The 19376-nt window shown below is 42.6% G+C and overlaps 1 protein-coding gene across 1 annotated transcript in view; it reads left to right on the forward strand.

The window, feature by feature from the left end:
* The window catches only part of PDCD1 (programmed cell death 1), a 29995-nt gene extending 10887 nt beyond the window's left edge, over nt 1-19108 (forward strand). The window contains exons 2-5 of the mRNA XM_007669588.3: nt 10738-11088; nt 11792-11947; nt 16214-16248; nt 17227-19108. Of these exons, the coding sequence (XP_007667778.3) occupies nt 10738-11088; nt 11792-11947; nt 16214-16248; nt 17227-17406 (722 nt within the window). The 3' untranslated portion in view covers nt 17407-19108. The remainder of the gene's footprint in view (nt 1-10737; nt 11089-11791; nt 11948-16213; nt 16249-17226) is intronic.
* The last annotated feature ends 268 nt before the right edge of the window (nt 19109-19376 follow it).

Consider the following 19376-nt stretch of genomic DNA (forward strand, 5'->3'; position numbering starts at 1 on the left):
TAGGGAGATGGGGGAGGACTTTAAATGCTTCTCCTAAACACAGACCTGTCTGTGGAAATTCAAATCCCACTCTGCTTAAATTGTTCTACCAGACAATTGCCCCAGGTAAAAAGAGGGCATAATTTCAATTGATGAATCAGTGGCATTTATTGTGTGCTTACTGTGGGCAGAGCAGTAAGAATTTAACCCTTCTGATGCTCTCTAGATTTACCGTTTCTGACCACATGGACTTCACCCCTTTCGGTGCTCCTCTTTCTAAATGCATGAGTGGCAACAATGGGGTCTCTGATTTCCTTTCTCAGTACTTTTGCTACCCTTCTCCACTCTCTTACAACTTCCAACTTCTACCTCTTCCCTCTTCCTCCATCTTCCATCGCATCTACTTGTACCGGCTCAACTCAGACTTCAACTCTGACTAATCCTACTCCCCGTGTATGTGTTCGGCTCCAGATTAACATGTTAGATTGGATTCTTTTTGCCTAAAATAATATAAGAAAATGAACGATGAAAGAAATGTCTGAAGGTCTCTGGCCCTCTCTCTGAACTGGCTCCGAGGGCTAAATAGTTTCCTAGGAATCTGGGACTTTTTGTCATCAAGTCTCAGGCTTTATGTATTCTCTGGGCAAATTGCGGCCTCTCTCCCTACTCCCCACTTTATGCCTCTGTACTTATCAGCTTGGTCACAAAATGATTTTACACCTTTTGAGGGGAGCACAAAGCTTGGGAGCATATACCTTGACCCCACATATGTGTGTGTGTGTGAGTAGCCATATCAGAGTTTGCAAATATACATACGTAAATATACATACAAATATAAAATCTTTTTTCTTCTTTTTTGCATGGATTCAGCTTAGTGGAAATGCTTATTAGGGCTAGAGCTTTGCTCTAGTTTTAGGTCTCTTTGCAAAAAAAAGTCTGGTTTTTATCTCATCCCCTCTTCCCTCAGAGATTTGTCAAAATAATGCCTTAAATTCATATTAATCCACTTAATCCTTTTTTTCAGTCCTCTCATTTTACAAGCTACTTTCTCAGCCCATCCTCTCTTCACTTTTACCACCACTCTGGGGTCTGAAACACAGACCCTGCCCTTAGGCATATCGAGTGGGAGTCAAAAATTTTCAGAACTTCTGATCACTTTATCAAGCCTTTGCCTTTTTCTCTACTTCGATTAGACACCAGGCGGAAGTGAACTCAACCTCTCTGCCTGTGGGTTTTGTGTTTCTGTTCTCTCCTTACTTCATGCACTCCTTCTAATCAGATCATCCTCCACTGTAACTGGACTCCTGAGATAGACAACTCGGGATTGCATAAAACTTACCTACTTGGGTTGTCTTCTATCTTCTACCAGTCTTGGGCTTATAGAACATGCCATGAGAATATTCTCAATAGACTGCCCTGATCAAGCTAATATACAAGGTACAACAAAAAATTCTCCTCAACTTTATAAACTGGGGGCTTTAGAAATGATTCAATACAGAGGCTAATAATGGCAAATCATTCTGGAAACCATGAGGATTAATGAGCCTTTCAAATCCCTTTAGCTTTCTAGATAATAATTATTCTTCATTGACAATTTGATTAGCCAGAGATGAAATAAAATGTTTTTCAATTGGGAAAATAACCACTTTCCATTTATGCTATTTCAGTATCTTTTTTTAATGGAACAAGACTTCAAAAAGAACAGTCATTCACCCCAAGCACTACCAAACACATGAGTGGATTCTTGATTTCCTGAGGATTTTCTTGAATGATTCAAGTTTCCTCACTATTTTCCACTTGTTTTCCTCCCTTAGGGCTCCTTTTCTGCTTCCCTGTGAAATCTGGTTTTGGATCAGTGGGCATTTAAATAGCTAGAATGCACATTCTGTAAGGACAGGTGTGAAACTAAATACAGCAGATTTATGCGGGCTGAAAACTTGTTCCAGTGGGAGAGGCTTGTGTAAGGGACAGTCTATGGTCAACCTAAATTTTAGAGCTGCAGTTCAAAAAGAAGCACATCATTCTTCTAAAATATATCAGTCATATCAGTTGAGAATCCTTTATGTGTTTGTTTTAGATTGTGAGCCCGCTGTTGGGCAGAGATTGTCTCTATCTGTTGCCAAATTGTACATTCCAAGCTCTTAGAACAGTCGCTTAGAACAGTACTCTACACACAGTAAGTGCTCAATAAATACACTTGAATGAATTAATGTTTCTCAGTGCTTGGGGTGAATCACTGTACTTTCTGAGTTTGGATTATAAAATTGAGTTTTATAATTTGTCCTTAAGAGAGCTTGCTGTTCTCCTTCCCTGGAGTTGCAAACGTATCCTTCAAAAATGTTCAGAACGTATTTCCCCACTCCTCAAGAAACTCCAGTGGTTGCCCATCCACCTCCACATCAAACAAAAACTCCTCATCATTGGCTTTAAAGCACTCCACCACCTTGCCCCCTCCTATTTCACCTCCCTAAACTCCTACTACAACCCAGCCCTGCACACTTCATTCCTCTAATGCTAACTTTCTCACTATACCCTGATCTCGACCACTGACCACTGACCCACATCCTATCTCTGGCTTGGAACACTGTCCCTCCTCCTATCAGACAGATAATTGCTCTCCCCCACTTCAGAACCTTACCGAAGGCACATCTCCAAGAAGCCTTCCCTGACAAGCCTTCTTCTCTTCTTCCACTCCCTTTCTGCTCCACTCTTATTTTCTTCTTCCTTAATCCTCCCTCCTATCCCCACAGGATATATTTATATATCTGCATTTATTTATTTATCTATCTATTTATTAATATTAAATCTGTCTTCTCCACTAGACTGTGAGTTCTTTGTGGGCAGAAATGTGTCTGTTTGTTGTTTGATTGTACTCTCCCAAGCACTTAGTAGAGTGCTTTGGCCTAGTAAGCACTCAATAAATACGATTGAATGAATGAATTGAACGAATCACCTCAGAGCTTTTGTAGGCTTTTCCCTTCCTCTACCGTTTGTGTGATTTTTAATGTACAAAATTCACTGATCTCGTCAGCTTGACATCCTTTCTATCTATCCTTTGGCCCTTTTTAAACAAGTCATTTTAGTGTATTTGCTTTATCTTGAAGCAAACAACATTCCAGACCACAAAGCCCCACATTATGAAGGGTGAGAGAGGCCCACCTTCAGCCCTCATAAATCAGATGTTTCAGAAAGTCTCTCTGCAGTTTTATTTCAGGCCTTCGTTTGAAGTTCATAAGCTCAAGCAGTTTTGAGAAGTGATTGAAGGGAATGAGCACAAGAAACCATTAGTTCTCACAGTCAAGAGGTGGGAGATGTTTGAAAAATTAGTCTGAAAGGCATTATCGGAAAGAGGTTCGGGGAAGCCGTTTCTTGAAGCCATTGCTCACATGATAGCCAAAATAGAGGCTAGGTGAGACGCTTATGCTGGTTTTATACAGGTCTTTTTGATCTTGTAATCAACTAGTTAATTAGATTTAATCATCATCGGTGATGATTCTTTAAGCAAAAATCAGTGTAGAAATGATCATTTATAAAGCATTTCTGAAAGATGCAGCATGACAGTGAAAAGAGCATGGGCTTGGGTGTCAGAGGACCTGGGTTCTAATCCTAGTACTGCCACTTGTCTGCTGTGTGACCTTGGGGAAGTCACTTAACTAAGTTACCTCATCTGCAAAATGGAGATTCAATAACTATTCTCCTCGTAGGTAGACTATGAGTCCTATGTAGGACCTGATTATCTTGTATCTACCCAGTGTTCAGTACAGTGCTTGACATAGAGTAAGTACTTAACAAATATTATTATTATTTCAACTAATCACTTCAACCAGTAAATCAACCGATGGGGTTTATTGAGGATCTACCAAATGCTAAACACAATACTAAGCTCTTGGGAGAGTGCCCAGGAGTGAGGTACAGATTTCCTGCTCTTTATGATACTGTGGTATAATGAGAGAGGCAGGCAGATATAATAAATTATTTACAAATAATGGGAGCAGGAGGAAGAACAGGAATACATAGTAGGAAGCAGTACAATTATATCAGGTCAAAATAATGGAATAAAAATTTCAATGAATAAATAGATAAGTAAGTTATATGTATATAATTTTATGTATATGTGTATTCATATGTATAATGCTGGGGCTAGGAATAAAATACTTCAGTGCTAAGGGTAAGTGCTGGGTTGATGCAGCTGGGTTTTGTGGAATATTCTGGGAAAGCTTCCGAAATGACTTTTTAACCCCCAACTGCCACTTCAACATTTTTTGCCACCTCAGCTTTCAAATACTCACTACCCAGTAGCATTTTTGCACATAGCTTTAAACTTTACTACTTTCTTCTGTCATTTATTTTAGTGTCGGTCTGCCTCGGATCGCGTCTACTGATTCTATTCAACTCTTCCAAGCACTTACTAGAGTGCTCTGCATGCCTAGGCACTCAAAAAAAAGCCATTATTAATTGCTTGATTGGAGGAGGTGGGTTTTTACAAGGGTTTTGGAGGTAGAAAGATTGGTTGTCTGATGAATTTTGGCGGGTGGAGGAAGTTTCAGGCTACGGTGCAGTGTGAGCAAGGTACCATCAGAAGAGTTTGGGAAGATTGAAGAGTATGAGCCAAAGAGATCCGGCCAAGAGAGCCATTATGTAAAATGGAAAAAGCTGGTGGAGAGCCTTGAAGTCAACTATATGGAGCCTCTGATGCAGAGGAGAAGGGCAGCCATTGGATGGTTTATGAGGAGTGGGGAGAGGTATGCTGAGCAACTCGACAAAAATGATCTGCATGGAGGTGTGGAGTATAAGCTGAAAAAGATCTGAGAGGCTGGCGGCAGGGAGACCAGAGAAGAGGCTGGTACGGCAATTTTATGTGCTAAAAGTTGTCAGGGTGATAGCTTTTAGTAGGGAGAAAAATAGGTAGATACAAGAATTGGTGTGGGGGAAGGAAAAGCAAAATGGGAGTGAGAACCTGGGCTTTAGTTAATGTGGGGAAAACAGAGTCCTATCTGAGTTCTTCATTCTAATTCAATTAGCGATAGATCTCTGAGGATAGGGACTATGTCTTTTTTTTCTACGTTCCCAAAAGCCTAGACCAGTGCTGCTCTTGCTGATACTTCTGCTCCCCCATCTAGACTGTTAAACTTGTGGTCGGGGAACTTGCCTGCCAAGTCTATACTCTCCCAAGTGCTCAGTACAGTGCTCGGCACATAGTAAGTGCTTAATAAATATCATTGTTGATGTTGATGATTAGAAGAGAAACAAACATTACATAGACTCTAGTTGTACTGGAGATTTGAAACAAGATTTAAAATTTTTTTTAAACTAAAATTAACTTTTGGGTTTATCCATATTATTCTCGTGGCTCTAGGGCAATTTTAATGAACCCCAAAAGAAGTGGAAATGTCACCTCAATAACACGTACCCTTGTTTAAACCTTGTTAAATTTATATTTCCTGACTCTATGAAGCTTACACCTTTCTTCTAATCTGCACATTTTAAAAATCGTTTGGAATTTAGCTGCTGACTTCTGAAGAGCCACGAAGCAGTTGTACAGAAAAATCCTACGCCTAACAGGTGGAGACTTCAGATAGGCTTTTTCTCAATATTGCACATCTAGGAAAAAAATAACATTCATATTCACGCAGCTGATGTACTTCTAACAGACTTTGCTGCCATGGAAACTCAATAGATCATGGAACTTTCTGCTACAGGAAGGACTTACTTATTTTAGCCAAAATTTCCTTCCCTGCCTCATAGCCATTAATGAACAATAATCAATTGATAAGTTGCATATGCACTGCTCTTTCCATCTCCAAGGCACCTGCATTTCATCCGTGGTCCAAATGGGGCTGTTACCTATGACATAGAATTTGTCAAACGATAAACCACCGAAGCAGTGTGGTTTAGTGATTTGGAGCCTGGGCCTGGGAGTCAAGAGACCACATAGCAGGCAAGTGGTGGACACCAGACTAGAACCTGGGTCTCTATTCTGGTCTCCACTATTTGTCTACTATGTGAGACTGTAAGTCATTCAGTCCCTGTGCCTCAGTTTCCTCATCTGTAAAATGGTGATTCAATACTTTCCTTCTCTTCTTCTTAGACTGTGGGCCCCATGTGGGAGACCTTTGTCTGAACTAATAATAATAATAATAATGTTGGTATTTGTTAAGCGCTTACTATGTGCAGAGCACTGTTCTAAGCGCTGGGGTAAACACAGGGGAATCAGGTTGTCCCACGTGGGGCTCACAGTCTTCATCCCCATTTTACAGATGAGGGAACTGAGGCACAGAGAAGTTAAGTGACTTGCCCACAGTCACACAGCTGACAAGTGGCAGAGCTGGGATTCGAACTCATGAGCCCTGACTCCAAAGCCCGTGCTCTTTCCACTGTGCCACGCTGCTTCTCAACTGGTTATCCTATATCTACCCCAAGGCTTGGTACACAGTGAGTGTTGAATAACCACCATTATCAATATTAAAGATATTGGTCCTGACTCCTTGGAGCAAAAGCAGTGAAAATTTAAAAAAATAAACAGAACCTGAATCCACCCATTTGTGCTCTGGTGGGCTGCTCTATTGACAGGTGTCATCAAGATTTTTTTTTTAAATGGTATTTGTTAAGCACTTACTATGTGCCAGGAACAGAACTAAACGCTGGGGTCGACACAAGCTAATCTGCTCAGACACAGTCCCTGTTCCACACAAGGCTCATCCCTGTTCCACACAAGGCTCACAGTCCCAATCTCCATTTTATAAATGAGCTAACTGGAGTCCAGAGAAGTGAACTGACAAACTCAAGGACATAAAGCAGACAAGTGGCAGAGCGGGGATTAGAACCCTTGTCTTTCTGACTCCTAGGTATGTGCTTCTAGCCCATAAGTTTTAAGTGGGGCAGGGACTGTGTCCAGCTAAACCAGCACTTGGCAAATACATAACAAGCATTTAATAAACACCATCATTATGATTATTATAGGAGGGGTTGGAGAAAATGTTGTCCCATCCCCCACTTCCCTGTGAGCAAGCCTCAGCCCCGGCCAGTTTTACAGCTCTGTAGGGTTGGAGCTGGGCTGGGGCGTGGTGGAGAGGAAAGAGATTTGCAGTCTGGACAGTGCTATCTGTAATTAGGCTGATGTCAAGTTTCCCAGGGTGGGACTAAAAGGTTACTCCAGTATGTATGGGGCTTTCCCTTCACACTTGGGTTTGCCCTGTTTAGTCTCAGGTCAAAAATGGATGTTTCCACTGGAAAGATCCTTTTAAAAAACACTGGCCTCATGCAGATTTAGCTTTTGGGATGTTTCCAAATGAAAAGGTTTGTGAAACTATACCATTTAAGGCAATTTAGACTGTGAGCACCATGTGGGACGGGGACTGTGTCTGAGCTGATTATCTAGTATTTATCCCAGTGCTTAGGACAGTGTTTGGCATAAATTAAGCACTTAACAAATGCCATTAAAGAAAAAAAGAAAGTGAGTTTTAAACGTTGTCTCACCTTGGCTCTGAGCTGAAACATCTGGCCTCCTAAATAAGTATTATTCAGGCATTTTCTCCACTTGCACCTGTCCAACACATTCCTCTATTGTCATTCGGTTATAGGATACCGTGAAGGCAGAAACTAAACTACTGTCTGTGTTATGTGAGAAAGATGATGAAGCCACCCAGTGAAGGCTTGCGTCTGAGGTGTTGGAGAGTTTGTGACTGAGAACCTGTAGGAAGGAATTGGTTATAGTGATGGAAGTTAGTGCAGCAACACTGGCACTCTCTGGTTACTGCCAGGGCAGGGAACATGCTGCTAATTCTGTTTTATTGTACTCTTCCAAGTGCTTAGTACGGTGCTATGCACATAGTAAGTGCTCCATAAATACCAATGATTGATTGCCAGACATTTTCCTTTGTCCAAGGGCAATAGATCAGCAGACTGTTGTCAGGGTATTTGCTTTGGACTGCAGTTTCCACTGACCAAGTTAGCTGTCTATTTTTAGGAGTCCATTTAAGCCTGTCCACGTTGTGAGACACCCTACGTGGCTTTTCAGTCAGAAACCTTCAATCAGTCCATCATATTTATTGAGGTCTTACTGTATGCAGAACACCGCACTAAATGCTTGGGAGAGTACAATTCAATAGAGTTGGTAGACATGCTTTCTGCCTTCGAGTAGCACGGCCTGGTATCAAGAAGCGTTCCCCTACTTCTGGCAGTTTCATCTCCCACTGGTTTCTGACCTCAGTAAGGTTAGCGCTCTATGTGTATGTGGCATATTATGCATTTAATTAAGTGTATTTAAGAGCAAAGGTTAATTATGTAAAAAATATACTAGGTCTACTGACTTCTGGATCTGAGCTGGCTATGAGAGTGAGGGATAAAGCTGGTTGGTCCTGGAGATCAAGGCCTGCAAGATTTTCTGTGGTGGGTCAAGGCTGAGCAACACTTAAAAATTGTTTTCCCATGATGTATCTTTTCCTAACCTTGATGCTTTCTTGCCTATTGCTATTAACATTTATTGCCTGTTTTCTGTGGATTTTTTCATTTCGCTCAATTATCCAAGAGAAGTTAGGATACTCTTACCTCGACTCTGAGACAAAAATAAAGCTCTGGTTAGGTACATATGTGTACTAGTACATCCCTGTCCGTATGTATATGTTTAAACTTGACTGTCTCGACTCTTAAAATATAAGCTCCTTAACGGCAGAGCTTGCTCCTACTTGCTGTTTTTGTCAAATTTCCAAAGCGCCTAGTACTTCTCTAGGTTCCCAGTGAGTGACTGATAGATTCCTGGTAGTCACTGCTGTTAACTTTAAACACTGAAAGCCATTTACAGCATTCTAGCTTGATGATGATGGAGACTGTCATTAATTCCAAGAGCCATCTATGCTTAATTTCCTAGAGCAGTGGTAGGTGATAACTTTGGCTAGAGGGTCAGTTACCAGTTTGGCTAAGCTATTGAGGGCCTCATGCCATCCACTGAAGTTGTAGGGAGAAAGGGATTTAAAGAGAGATGTGCCTGTACCAGTTACAGGAGGGTGTGAGGTGGTTCCTCCTGGAACCAGCACAGGACAAGGTGAGCTCTGAGTCTGTTCTGAATCTCTTCCTTACCCATAAGAAGGACATCATTGGTTTTCTCCCCCCATGATTCTTGGCAGTATGTTTTGGGGTCTGTCTTTCCCACTAGATTGTAAATTCCTGGTAGGCAGGGAAGGTGTCTACCAACTCCGTTGTATTATACTGTCCCAAATGCTTAGTAGAATGCCCTGAACACATTAAGCATTCAATAAATACCATTGATTGATTAATCAATTGTGCTTATACCTATGGCAGCTCCCACATGCCTCTGAACCTGCTGTGGTTCCCTGCACCAAGTGCTGCAAGGTTCTGCTCTTGGGGCTAGTTCTGCTCTTGGGGCCAGTGATTGGAGTTAACTGAAAGCCACTGTGATGGGCTCAGAAGCAGCAAGGCACAATGGAAAAAACAAAGGCCCAGGAGTCAGAAGACCTGGGTTCTAATCCCACATCTGCCACTTGCCTGCTGTGTGACCTTGGGCAAGTCATTTAACTTCTCTGTGCCTCAGTTGCCTCATCTACAAAATGGAGATTAAACACCTTGTAGCTGGGGGATTTGTGTACCAACTCTATATATTGTACTCTCTCAAGTGCTTACTGCAGTGTTCTGTAGTTAGTGCTCAAAATATGCCACTGATTAATTTATTGCTCACCCTCCTTCTTAAACTGTGAGCCCCTCGTGGGACAGGAATTGTGTCCCACTTGATTATCTTGTATCTATCTCAGCGTTTAGTTCAGTGCTTGGCACATGGTAATTGCTTAAAAAATATGACACACACAAAAGGTTAGAAACCTTTGCAGTCAGAAACACAGCCCCGTCTGCCACTGGCCATTGTGAATCACAGAGCAGCCTGGATCCAATAAACAGGAAGTATTTTGCCCATCCTAATCTAGAGGACTTTTCCAGGGTAAAAGTCCATTTTTGACCATTTTTGACCTACAGGCCAAATCTCAGTTTGGAAAGCCTCCTACACATTAATGTATGCTCTAGTTCTGCATTAGGGCAAGGAAACTAGACCGCATGACCAAAATATGATTTTAAGCCCCTCCATCAGTGCTGGGGCAGATTCAGGGTAATTAGGTTGTCCCATGTGGGACTCAAACTTTTAATCCCCATTTTACAGATGAGGTAACTGAGGCACAGAGAAGTTAAGTGACTTGCCTAAGGTCACACAGAAGAGAAGTGGCGGAGCCGGGATTAGAACCCACGTCCTCTGACTCCCAAACCCGTGCTCTCTCCACTAAGCCACACTGTTTCTCTAAACATAGTGAAGGAGGCCCTAGTGAGATTTGAACTCATGACCCCTGGTTTACAAATCCAGTGCTCTAACCCCTGAGCAGAAATACTGACTTCATAATCCATGCAATCTTGAGGTTTCTTGCCTTAAGAACAAGGAGGATTGTGCTCCCTCTGAACTCTTATCTCCATCTTGTGGTTTGAATATTGGGCTAGTCTCTTCGAATAAATCAAGAGTGTTTGCTGAGTGCCAACTGTGTGCAGAACACTGAACTAAGCACCTGGGAGAGTACTGTCATTTTTCCCAAGGAGCAGCAATAACCCTTGCTCAAAGAGGGCTTAAAGTAATGTATCTAAAGTGCCTCGAGGGTTTTTTTTGGTTATCTTTTATGTGCAATAGCTCTCATTTCTCTTCACGCCTGAGTGAAAACATGGCAGCACAGAATGTACTGGACCTCTCTTTTTTGTTTATTATTTTTCTAGCACAAATAAAATCAGAAGCAAGTTGCTCAGCCTCTTCCCCAGCCAAATTATTCGGGCAAAAAGGAGAAAATTTCACATTCTTCTGCAGCGTCTCAAATATGCCAAACTCGACTACCTTGAACTGGTACAAATACTTTAACAACCACAAGGACAAATTCGCAGAACTCAAGAAGGAAGACGATAAGTACCACGAGGGGCGGCATCATGTGAGCAAGTGTTCTAATTCGGTCTTTAAGATAACGATTTTGGAACTGCAACTGAATGACACTGGGGAGTACTTTTATGAAGCCATTGAATTATCAACTTCTGCTAAGATCTGGAGGAGCAATTGTACTCTGCTCAATGTGACAGGTGGGATTTCTATAAGTGGTTTTGAATGCAGAAATAACCATTTAGAGGGACCCAGGCCCTACCTTTCAGAGCACTGCCTTCAGACAGAGACAACGTTCAAACAGTCCCTGACACGGACTCGTATGAACGGCATTATGCCGGTTACCACAGGAAAGGGAAGGGGGTAGGGGGTGGGGAATGTAATTTGCTGACTGGCCCCTCACCCATCTTCCCCTCTCTTCTGGATTAGGTGGTACAGGTGATAAAATAAAAGGACTGGGAGTAGGGAAATGTTTATACAGAGGTTGGGCCCAGCCCCAGAAGACAGGGAAGAGGTGGGGGACGGTGGATAGTTAGAGGCTCAAAAGCCACAATCCCCAGTGGAAGTGGGGGCATTGGGGTCAAACTAACATTGCCCTCCCAAACTTCACATTTTCGAGTCTAAGCTAGACAGGTCCAGGCATGTTAATTTTAAGTTAATGAATCTATGGAGCTGGAGAATTTTCCAAAATATCCCTGCTTCATTTCCTGGTCTTCTTTCCCACTCTTTCCTCATCTTTTGGGGATGAAATTGGGGTGGGAGGAGGGGCTGGAGCGGGACACTTGACCCCTTCAGGATAGCATGTGATCTAGGCCTAGTGCAAGCAGTGGAAATGCAGACTCCTCATGGCTGCTTAACACCGGCTTGAAACTCTGCCTCTGATTTCTTTCTCAAACCTTTCAGCAAGAACACCAGGCCCGTCCACGGCACCTCCAAAAATTATCTCCATCAAAAAGGGGAACGTCCAGGGGACCGTCATCCTGTCATCGAGCATCGTGGCCGTAGCCCTTTTGCTGCTGCTGGGCTGGGTTCTATATGCCATTGCTCAGAAAAGGAAAGGTAACTGCAACCTCCAGGTCTTGTCCCCTTTTCCCACCCACCCTTTTCTACCCTTCTCCCTTCTCTTTGTCTCTAGGTGAAGCTTAATTTCTGTCCTACTCAGAGGTTGCACAATAAGGACTCCTTAGAGACACTGGTACAATCTTGGTGGTTATAAGCAAGTGTGAGTCACCCTAACAATTGCACTCCAGAAACAACTATATTGATTTAGAGTCCTGAGGTCCCTAACAGGCAACAATGAAGAGTTAGAAGCAGCGTGGTCTAGTGGAAAGAGCATGAGCTTGGGAGTCCTTTGACCTGGATCATAGTCCTGGCTCTACCACTTCTCTGCTGTATGGCCTTGGACAAGTCACTTGACTTCTCTGGGCCTCAGTTTTCTCATTTGTAAAATGGAGTTTCGATACTTGTTCTTGCTCCTACTTAGACCGTGAGCCCCATGTGCGACAGAGACTGCATCTAACCTGCGTGTCCTTTATCTCCCCAGCATTTAGTACACTGCTTGGCATAAAGAAAGTGCTTACAAGTATGATTAAAAAAAAAAGTTCTCAAAGCCATTTCTTTTTCTTCTCGCGGCCATGGTGCCTCTTCTTCTGGGACCTGTAAAGCAGGAGAAAACCCAAAAAAGGATGTGTTTTTCCCATGACAGTTAAAAAAATGGCCTCTGCTAAAGGCCTGTATAAATCTAACAATTTCCTTAGGTCAGTAGAGGGAGTAGAAGGGGGCAATAACACTGCTTGGAAGGGGAATTTAAGTGTTGATAAGCTTATGCAGATGACCTGATAGTCAGTCCCTGGCCTGTCCTCAGCAGTTTCTCCAAACAAACAGTGCTGGAGTAACCAAGTGCCTCAAGTTGGAAATGCTTTGATAAATACAGGTAAGGGGTTCATGGACATAAGTCCCACCCTTAATTAATTCTCAGGGACTTAGTGAAGGAAGTCCTAAGGGAACACCTGTGACAATTTCCCGCAGACACTTCTCATGTCTCTCTCTCTTCTGTCACACTCATACACAGAATTTGAATTAAGTCCTAACTTCCAATGTCATTTGGCCTGGAATAGTTACCAGGAGTCCCTGAGTCAACTGAGGAATAGACAAGGTCCAGGGCACTTATTTGTATCTTCCTGAGTGACCGGGGGGGGGGGGGGGGGGGGGGGGCACGGGGGGATTGGAATTCTTCTATGACAGGAGTCAATCTGAAACCCCCACTCCTTGCCTGAGAACTGCTTTAGAGGACCTCTGAGGGGAGCTGTAGGGCATGGTATGATTAGAAGACTTTTCTAGGTCCCACAAGAGATGGCTCTTCTTCTCAAGCCACAGGATAAAGGAATAATAATGATAATATTAATTATGGTATTTGATAAGTGCTTACTATGCCAAGCATTGCACTAATTGCTGGGGGAGGTACAAGATAACTAGGTCCCATAGGGGCTCACAGTTTAAGTAGGAGGGAAGAACATAGCATAAAATCCCCATTTTGCAGATGAATGAACTTTTTTTAAAATGGTATTTGCTAAGCACCTACTATGTACCAGGCACTATACTAAGCCCTGGGGTAGAGACAAGCCAATCAGTTGGGACACAGTCTATGTCCCACATAGGGCTCACAGTCTTAATCTCCACTTTACAGATGAGGTAACTGAGGCACAGAGAAGTTAGGTGACTTGCCCATGGTCCTGCAGCATGCAAGTGGCCAAGTGGGATTTAGAACGCAGGTTCTCTGACTCCCAAGCACATACTTTTTCCCCTAGGCCATGCTATGAATGTTTAAAATTATGGTCTCATCCATTGAGCAGCTAGTACTAGTGGCCCCTTGCATTTTACTTAACCAAGGGCTGACGGTAGGGATACTCTGTACTGGTGTGTGAGCTGAGGGGATAATTGCAGGTCAGGAGAAGGGTCTGGGAACCATCTGACTCAACCCAGCGAAATATTGAGGCTTATTTAAGTTGTCTTCCACATGATGCCTCTGGGTAATCAAGGGAATATGTTCCTTCCATTTATACCTGGAAACTATGTATGCTCTGATGGTGGATTTGTGAAAGTAGGTTTTCCTGGTGATTTTTTTCAGTTATTCTATGAAAGTAGACCATTATTAACAACAATGTGGTATTTGTTAAGCACTTATGTGCTAAGTCTAGAGTAGATACGATATCATTAGATCAGACACCATCCCTGTCCCACTTGGGGATCACAGTCTAAGAGGAAGAGAAAGCGGGTTTTCAATCTCCAATTTATAGATCAGGAAACTGAGGCACAGTAAACTTAATTGATTTGCCCAGGGTCACAGAGCAGGCAAGTGGCAGAGCTAGAATTAGAACTCAGGTTTCTTGTCTCCCAGGTCTGTGCTCTTTCCACTAGGGCTCTCTTTCACAAGTAACCCTAAATCTGTACTACGTGTTTGCAACTTCACCCCAAATTTTACAGCAAAACACCTGGACACTAACAAATAGTCTGTGAAAAAGGGCGTTGCTTTTCAACCAATTTTTTCATATACCTCATAAAAGTAGGCAGGGGAGTTTCTATCAAAAATATCTATATGTCTGTGCCATGAAGGCTGTGAGGGCAGCTTCAACTTCAAAGCTGATGAAACCACCCGTTCTTGCCATTCTATGTCTAGGTCAACAGGTTCCGGGCTGGGTTAGGGTGTTGGCCTTTCAGTCAGGAAACTCAAATCAGTCAACAAGTACTGAGTGCCCATGAGTTGTCTAGCATGGAGGAAGCACATCTGACTTTGTCTGGCCCCTCTCTGGGTCTGCAGCCTGCAATTGCGCATCTGAGAACTGAGAACCTGAGATAGAGAGAGTCAAAGGCCAGTGGAGATTGGTGCCCATCTGAGCCCAGCAAGAAACCAGACTTTCTCCGACTGAGTGAACTAGGGAAGGGATGTGGCCAAGTGAAAAGAGCATAGGCCTGGGAATCAGAGGACTTGGATTCTAATCCTGGCCCTGCCACTTCTTGTCAATTCTTTTTTTTTTGGTTTTTATTAATAAGTGCTTACTATGTGCCAGGTACCGTACTAAGTACTTGGGTAGACACAAGTTAATCAGGTTGGACATAGTCCATGTCCCACATGGGGCTTGCAGTCTTACTCCCTATTTTATAGATGAAGTAACTGAAGCACAGAAAACTTCAGTGACTTGCCTAAAATCACACAGCAGACAAGTGGAGGAGCCACAGTTAGAACCCAGGTCCTTTTGACTCACAAGCCCATGCTCTACCCAGTAGACCATGCTGCTTCTCAATGTCTGTGCTTCAGTTTCCTCAACTGTAAAACAGGGATTCAAAGCCTGTTCTCCCTTCTACTTAGATTGTGAGCCCCATGTGGGACAGAGACTCTGGCTGACCCAATTAACTTGTTTCTACCTTAGTGCTTGACATATAGTATGGGGTATTTGTTTTAACCAATATCATAATTATACTACACCTGAAATGGAAATGCTCAAGTAGGTGAGTTTTCCTCCTACAGAGCTCAGGAACAGGTTATTTTCCCACTCTTTGTTTCATTTCCTACTTCCAGGGCAGAAGCTGATCATGCTTAGATAACCAGGGAGCAGAGCAATCAATTCTTCTTAAATTGCTTTGAAAGAACCTTGGCCTCTCTAGAGAGTACAATTATCTCTACACCGTGTGCTGTTTGCGCATTCTGTTGCCTCAGTTCTTCCGTGTTCACCTCGCTCTTGCTAACCCTGGGGAGTGACTCTGTTTTACCACTCCATCAGATAATGTCTGGTCAGGGTTTTTTATTTTCTTCATTAAGGTAAAATCTCTATGTAGTCACCATAGGTAGCCCATGAAGCATCTGCATCTTATAAATTCCAAATATTCACACACTTTTTTTAACCTCTTCAATCCTGACCTTTGGTGTGAGAGAGAGAGAATACTGAGTTCATTAACGGTAGCTTGTCCCTGATGAAATCTCCATGCAACTCTCCTCTCTTATGCAATTCCATTCTCTTGTGTGATTCTGTCTTGTGCATTGAGTTCTTCCCACCAATTTTCATGGAGGTATTCCACTCTTTGCCTTATCTCTTGGTTTCCCTTCTCTCAGGATAGGTTTGGAGTCCATCAGAAAATAGACCCAGGATTATGAGGGAATTATTTCATCCCTGTTTCCATCTAGAAAAAGCTTCTAAGATGAATCTTTAATTTCAAATGTCATTTTCCCCCTCCTCACCGGCCCAAAGCTTAGAAAGCTGTTCAAAAGAAGGAAATCTGACATAATAAGAGGGATGTTTACATATTATAACCCAATTTGTCTCATTGCAGGGATCAATAAATCAGAAAATGATGATTTGACTCTGGTGAGTTTCTTTTTACTTCCTTTAAAGTCACATCATTCTTACATGTGGCATGGGAAATATTTGTTATTTGGTCTATTATTGGGTGCAGATATGGGGATGGATGGTAATGTATCAAACTTCAACAATGAGCAAACAATGCTTTGTCTCAGTACCCATGCCATCGCTTTCAAGGGTATACCTTCTCAAAAAAAAAAAAAGCCAAGCCTCTTCATTTATGTAGCCTGTCAGATTAGAACACATCATCCGCTTTACATATGATCTAATGACTTCCCCACTGAGGCTCAGAATTCAGTTGCTGGTCAGACAAATTAGTCTGAGGGTATTGACCTATGTTTTGGGGTTTACATGGTCTATGTATATATTAATATAGACTCATTATGCCTGTTTACATGGTGTATATTGACAGAGTGCCTGAGAGCTCACATCTTAATAAATAAGTGGTATTTATTGAGTGCTTACTGTGTGCAAAGCATTTTTCTAAGAGCTTGGGGGAGTACAGTGTAACAGAGTTGGTAGACACATCCCATGCCTACAGTGAGCTAGCACTTCCTGACTAATGAATGCAAGCAAAGTGCTTTCAGATGTTAATTTAATCTCACACTGGATTTATGAACAAGGGAAAGGTAGAATCATGAGCAAGAGGCTGTAGTCAGAGCCTGGGAGTCTGGCCAATTGGAATCTATTCCAAAAGACTACCATGGATTTATGATGGGAGTTTGGATATTCCTTTCCTTTCCTGGGTTTCATTTTGTCTTTGGGCTAATTGAAGGAAGGGTCACATTACTTCAGTGATTTATTTGAACCTGGGCCTGCTTCATAAGAGGGTGTGGTGGAAGTCCAGAGATGGGGAGAAATTTGGCCAGGGATGGAGGGTGATCATCCTCAACTACAGCTCCGACTCTTGGGTCAGATGATGGTGGCAAAGGGGGTTAACACTCTGGTTGTTCCACTCACAACATGTTTTCTCTTTTCTTCAAGAAGGGAGAGCCGACATCCAGGCCGGTATTTACAGTGGACTATGGTGAGCTCGAGTTCCAGAGAGGGGAGAAGCCTCCAAAGACAGTTGGAACATGCACGTCAGAGCAGACCGAATATGCCACCATCATCTTTCTACCAGAAAAACCCTTGGCCCACAATGGTCTCCAGATAAAGAAATAAGAACATGTAGGTTGTAGAGCACCACTTGTTCAGGAGGCCAGGGTCCCAGTAGGAAATCATTCTTCATCTGCTGGACCCCTCTAGCTAGCCTTCTTACCTTCTCCTTCACCTTTTGCCCTTTTGTTCTTATAGAGAAGTATTAGCACTAGCTCTATGAACTGATCTGGGTTCTCTCTGGATGTGGACCCTTCACACCATTCCATGTCTGTCTCAGAACTGCATGTCATTCAAATATTTTTCTTTCTCCTATTCAGTAAATCACTATTTTAGGCAGTTGCTGGAAACTTGCATTGAGGGGGTGGACAGGTGTAGGGGTTCCCAGTTCTTTTCTACCCCATGGGAACCTGAGGATTTTGACTCAAGGCTTTGGTTTTGCTCCTGGTTGGAATTTGCAAGAGGAACTGTACTCTGTTTCCAAGAGAAAGAGATGTGCATTGTTCCCAGTGAGCATGGGAGCAGCACCTTTGATGGCTTGATAAAACTATGCTTGGAAATGGGATCAGATGTAGAGGTTCTGAGATTTTTGTTGTTGTTGGTTTTTTTTTTTTTTAAGAATGGGTGATACAGGAGATTCCTTGAGAGGGAAACAGCCCAGGGAATGAATCCAATATTCCAGTGAGCAGCCCTGTTGTTAATACTATAAGAGGGCAGTGTTAGTGCTTGTCATATTTGCCATCCATGTCATGTCACTAGAACTGATGCAGTCTTGTGTGGAAAATATAATGCAAAAGCTGTGAGCAATGATGGTGCTGGTGAAAGTGAAAATCACAATGTTGACTACAGACAGGAGATAAGTAGACAGGTGCCTTGTAAGCTTTCTCTCTTCACCTGCCACAGCTTTGTTCAGTTAAATCAGACCCCAGCTCTGAACAGAGTGAAAGTGAGAGCTCATACTGGGGGGCGTTTCTCCCCTCTTCAACTTGGTTAGAACCTCTCAGTTTCGAGTTACATTTCTCCAGCCCAGCTGCTTACCACCTTTCCCAGCCCCCGATTCAAAGACGAACCTTTTTCCAGGGCAACTGCAGTCAGTGGTGGGTGAAAACCCAACACTGCTCTGTGCAGAGACCATTAGATCCTTGTCTGTTGTCCCTCTGCTCCTAGGGCTCCCTTTGGCTCTGCAATTTCCAAAGAGGAGTTTGTCAGGAAAGTTGGGGCGTGAGGCTAGTGGAGTAGCTGTGAATGGGGACAGGCCTTTTAATTTAAAGACTGCTGTTTGACTTTTCCTTGGGGTTTGATCTTGGATCCACCCTGATTCATTTGGGAGCAGCTGGATGCACTGTCAGTATCCTTAAGTTAAAAACCAAAAAATAAGGGAAGTTCTAAATCCTTGGTCTTGTGTGTTTCAACATCCAAACCAGGTTTTGTTGATCCTGTAAGATTTCAGTCTTTTGTATATAAATGGCATTTTAATTTAAGACTATAAATGGTAAATATACTGTAATTTTTCCAGGCATATTGCATATTTGCACTATATGTGAAACAGATATAAATAGGTGGACAAATAATAATGGAAAACAAGCTCAGCTGATTTCTGTGGGTTGTGTTGCTAGGAATTGTGTCAATCCCAGAAATTCTCTGGAGGGCAGGAGTCCCCGAGATATTTCACTGAATATCTATGGAAACCACATAGGACTCTGATGCCCTATTCCCATTTGTTCATTTTATACTGTTAATAAAAAAATTTCAAAAATCTACCAATAAATGTGTGTCTGAATGAAAAGAGGGAAGAGGGAAGGAGGAGATGGTCAGAAAATACTAGCAAGGTATTAATCCCTTAATCCCTTATTAATCCGTAATATTAATCAGAAGGTCCTGGGTTATAATCCCAACTCTGCCACTTGTCTGCTGTGTGACTTTGGGCAAGTCACTTAACTTCTCTGTGCTTCAGTTATCTCATATGTAAAATGGGGATTAAGACTGTGAGTCCCAAGTGAGACAGGAACTGTGTCCATCCTGATTATTTTGTATCT

This window comes from Ornithorhynchus anatinus, chromosome 7 (genome assembly GCF_004115215.2).
Source record: "Ornithorhynchus anatinus isolate Pmale09 chromosome 7, mOrnAna1.pri.v4, whole genome shotgun sequence".
NCBI lineage: Eukaryota > Metazoa > Chordata > Mammalia > Monotremata > Ornithorhynchidae > Ornithorhynchus > Ornithorhynchus anatinus.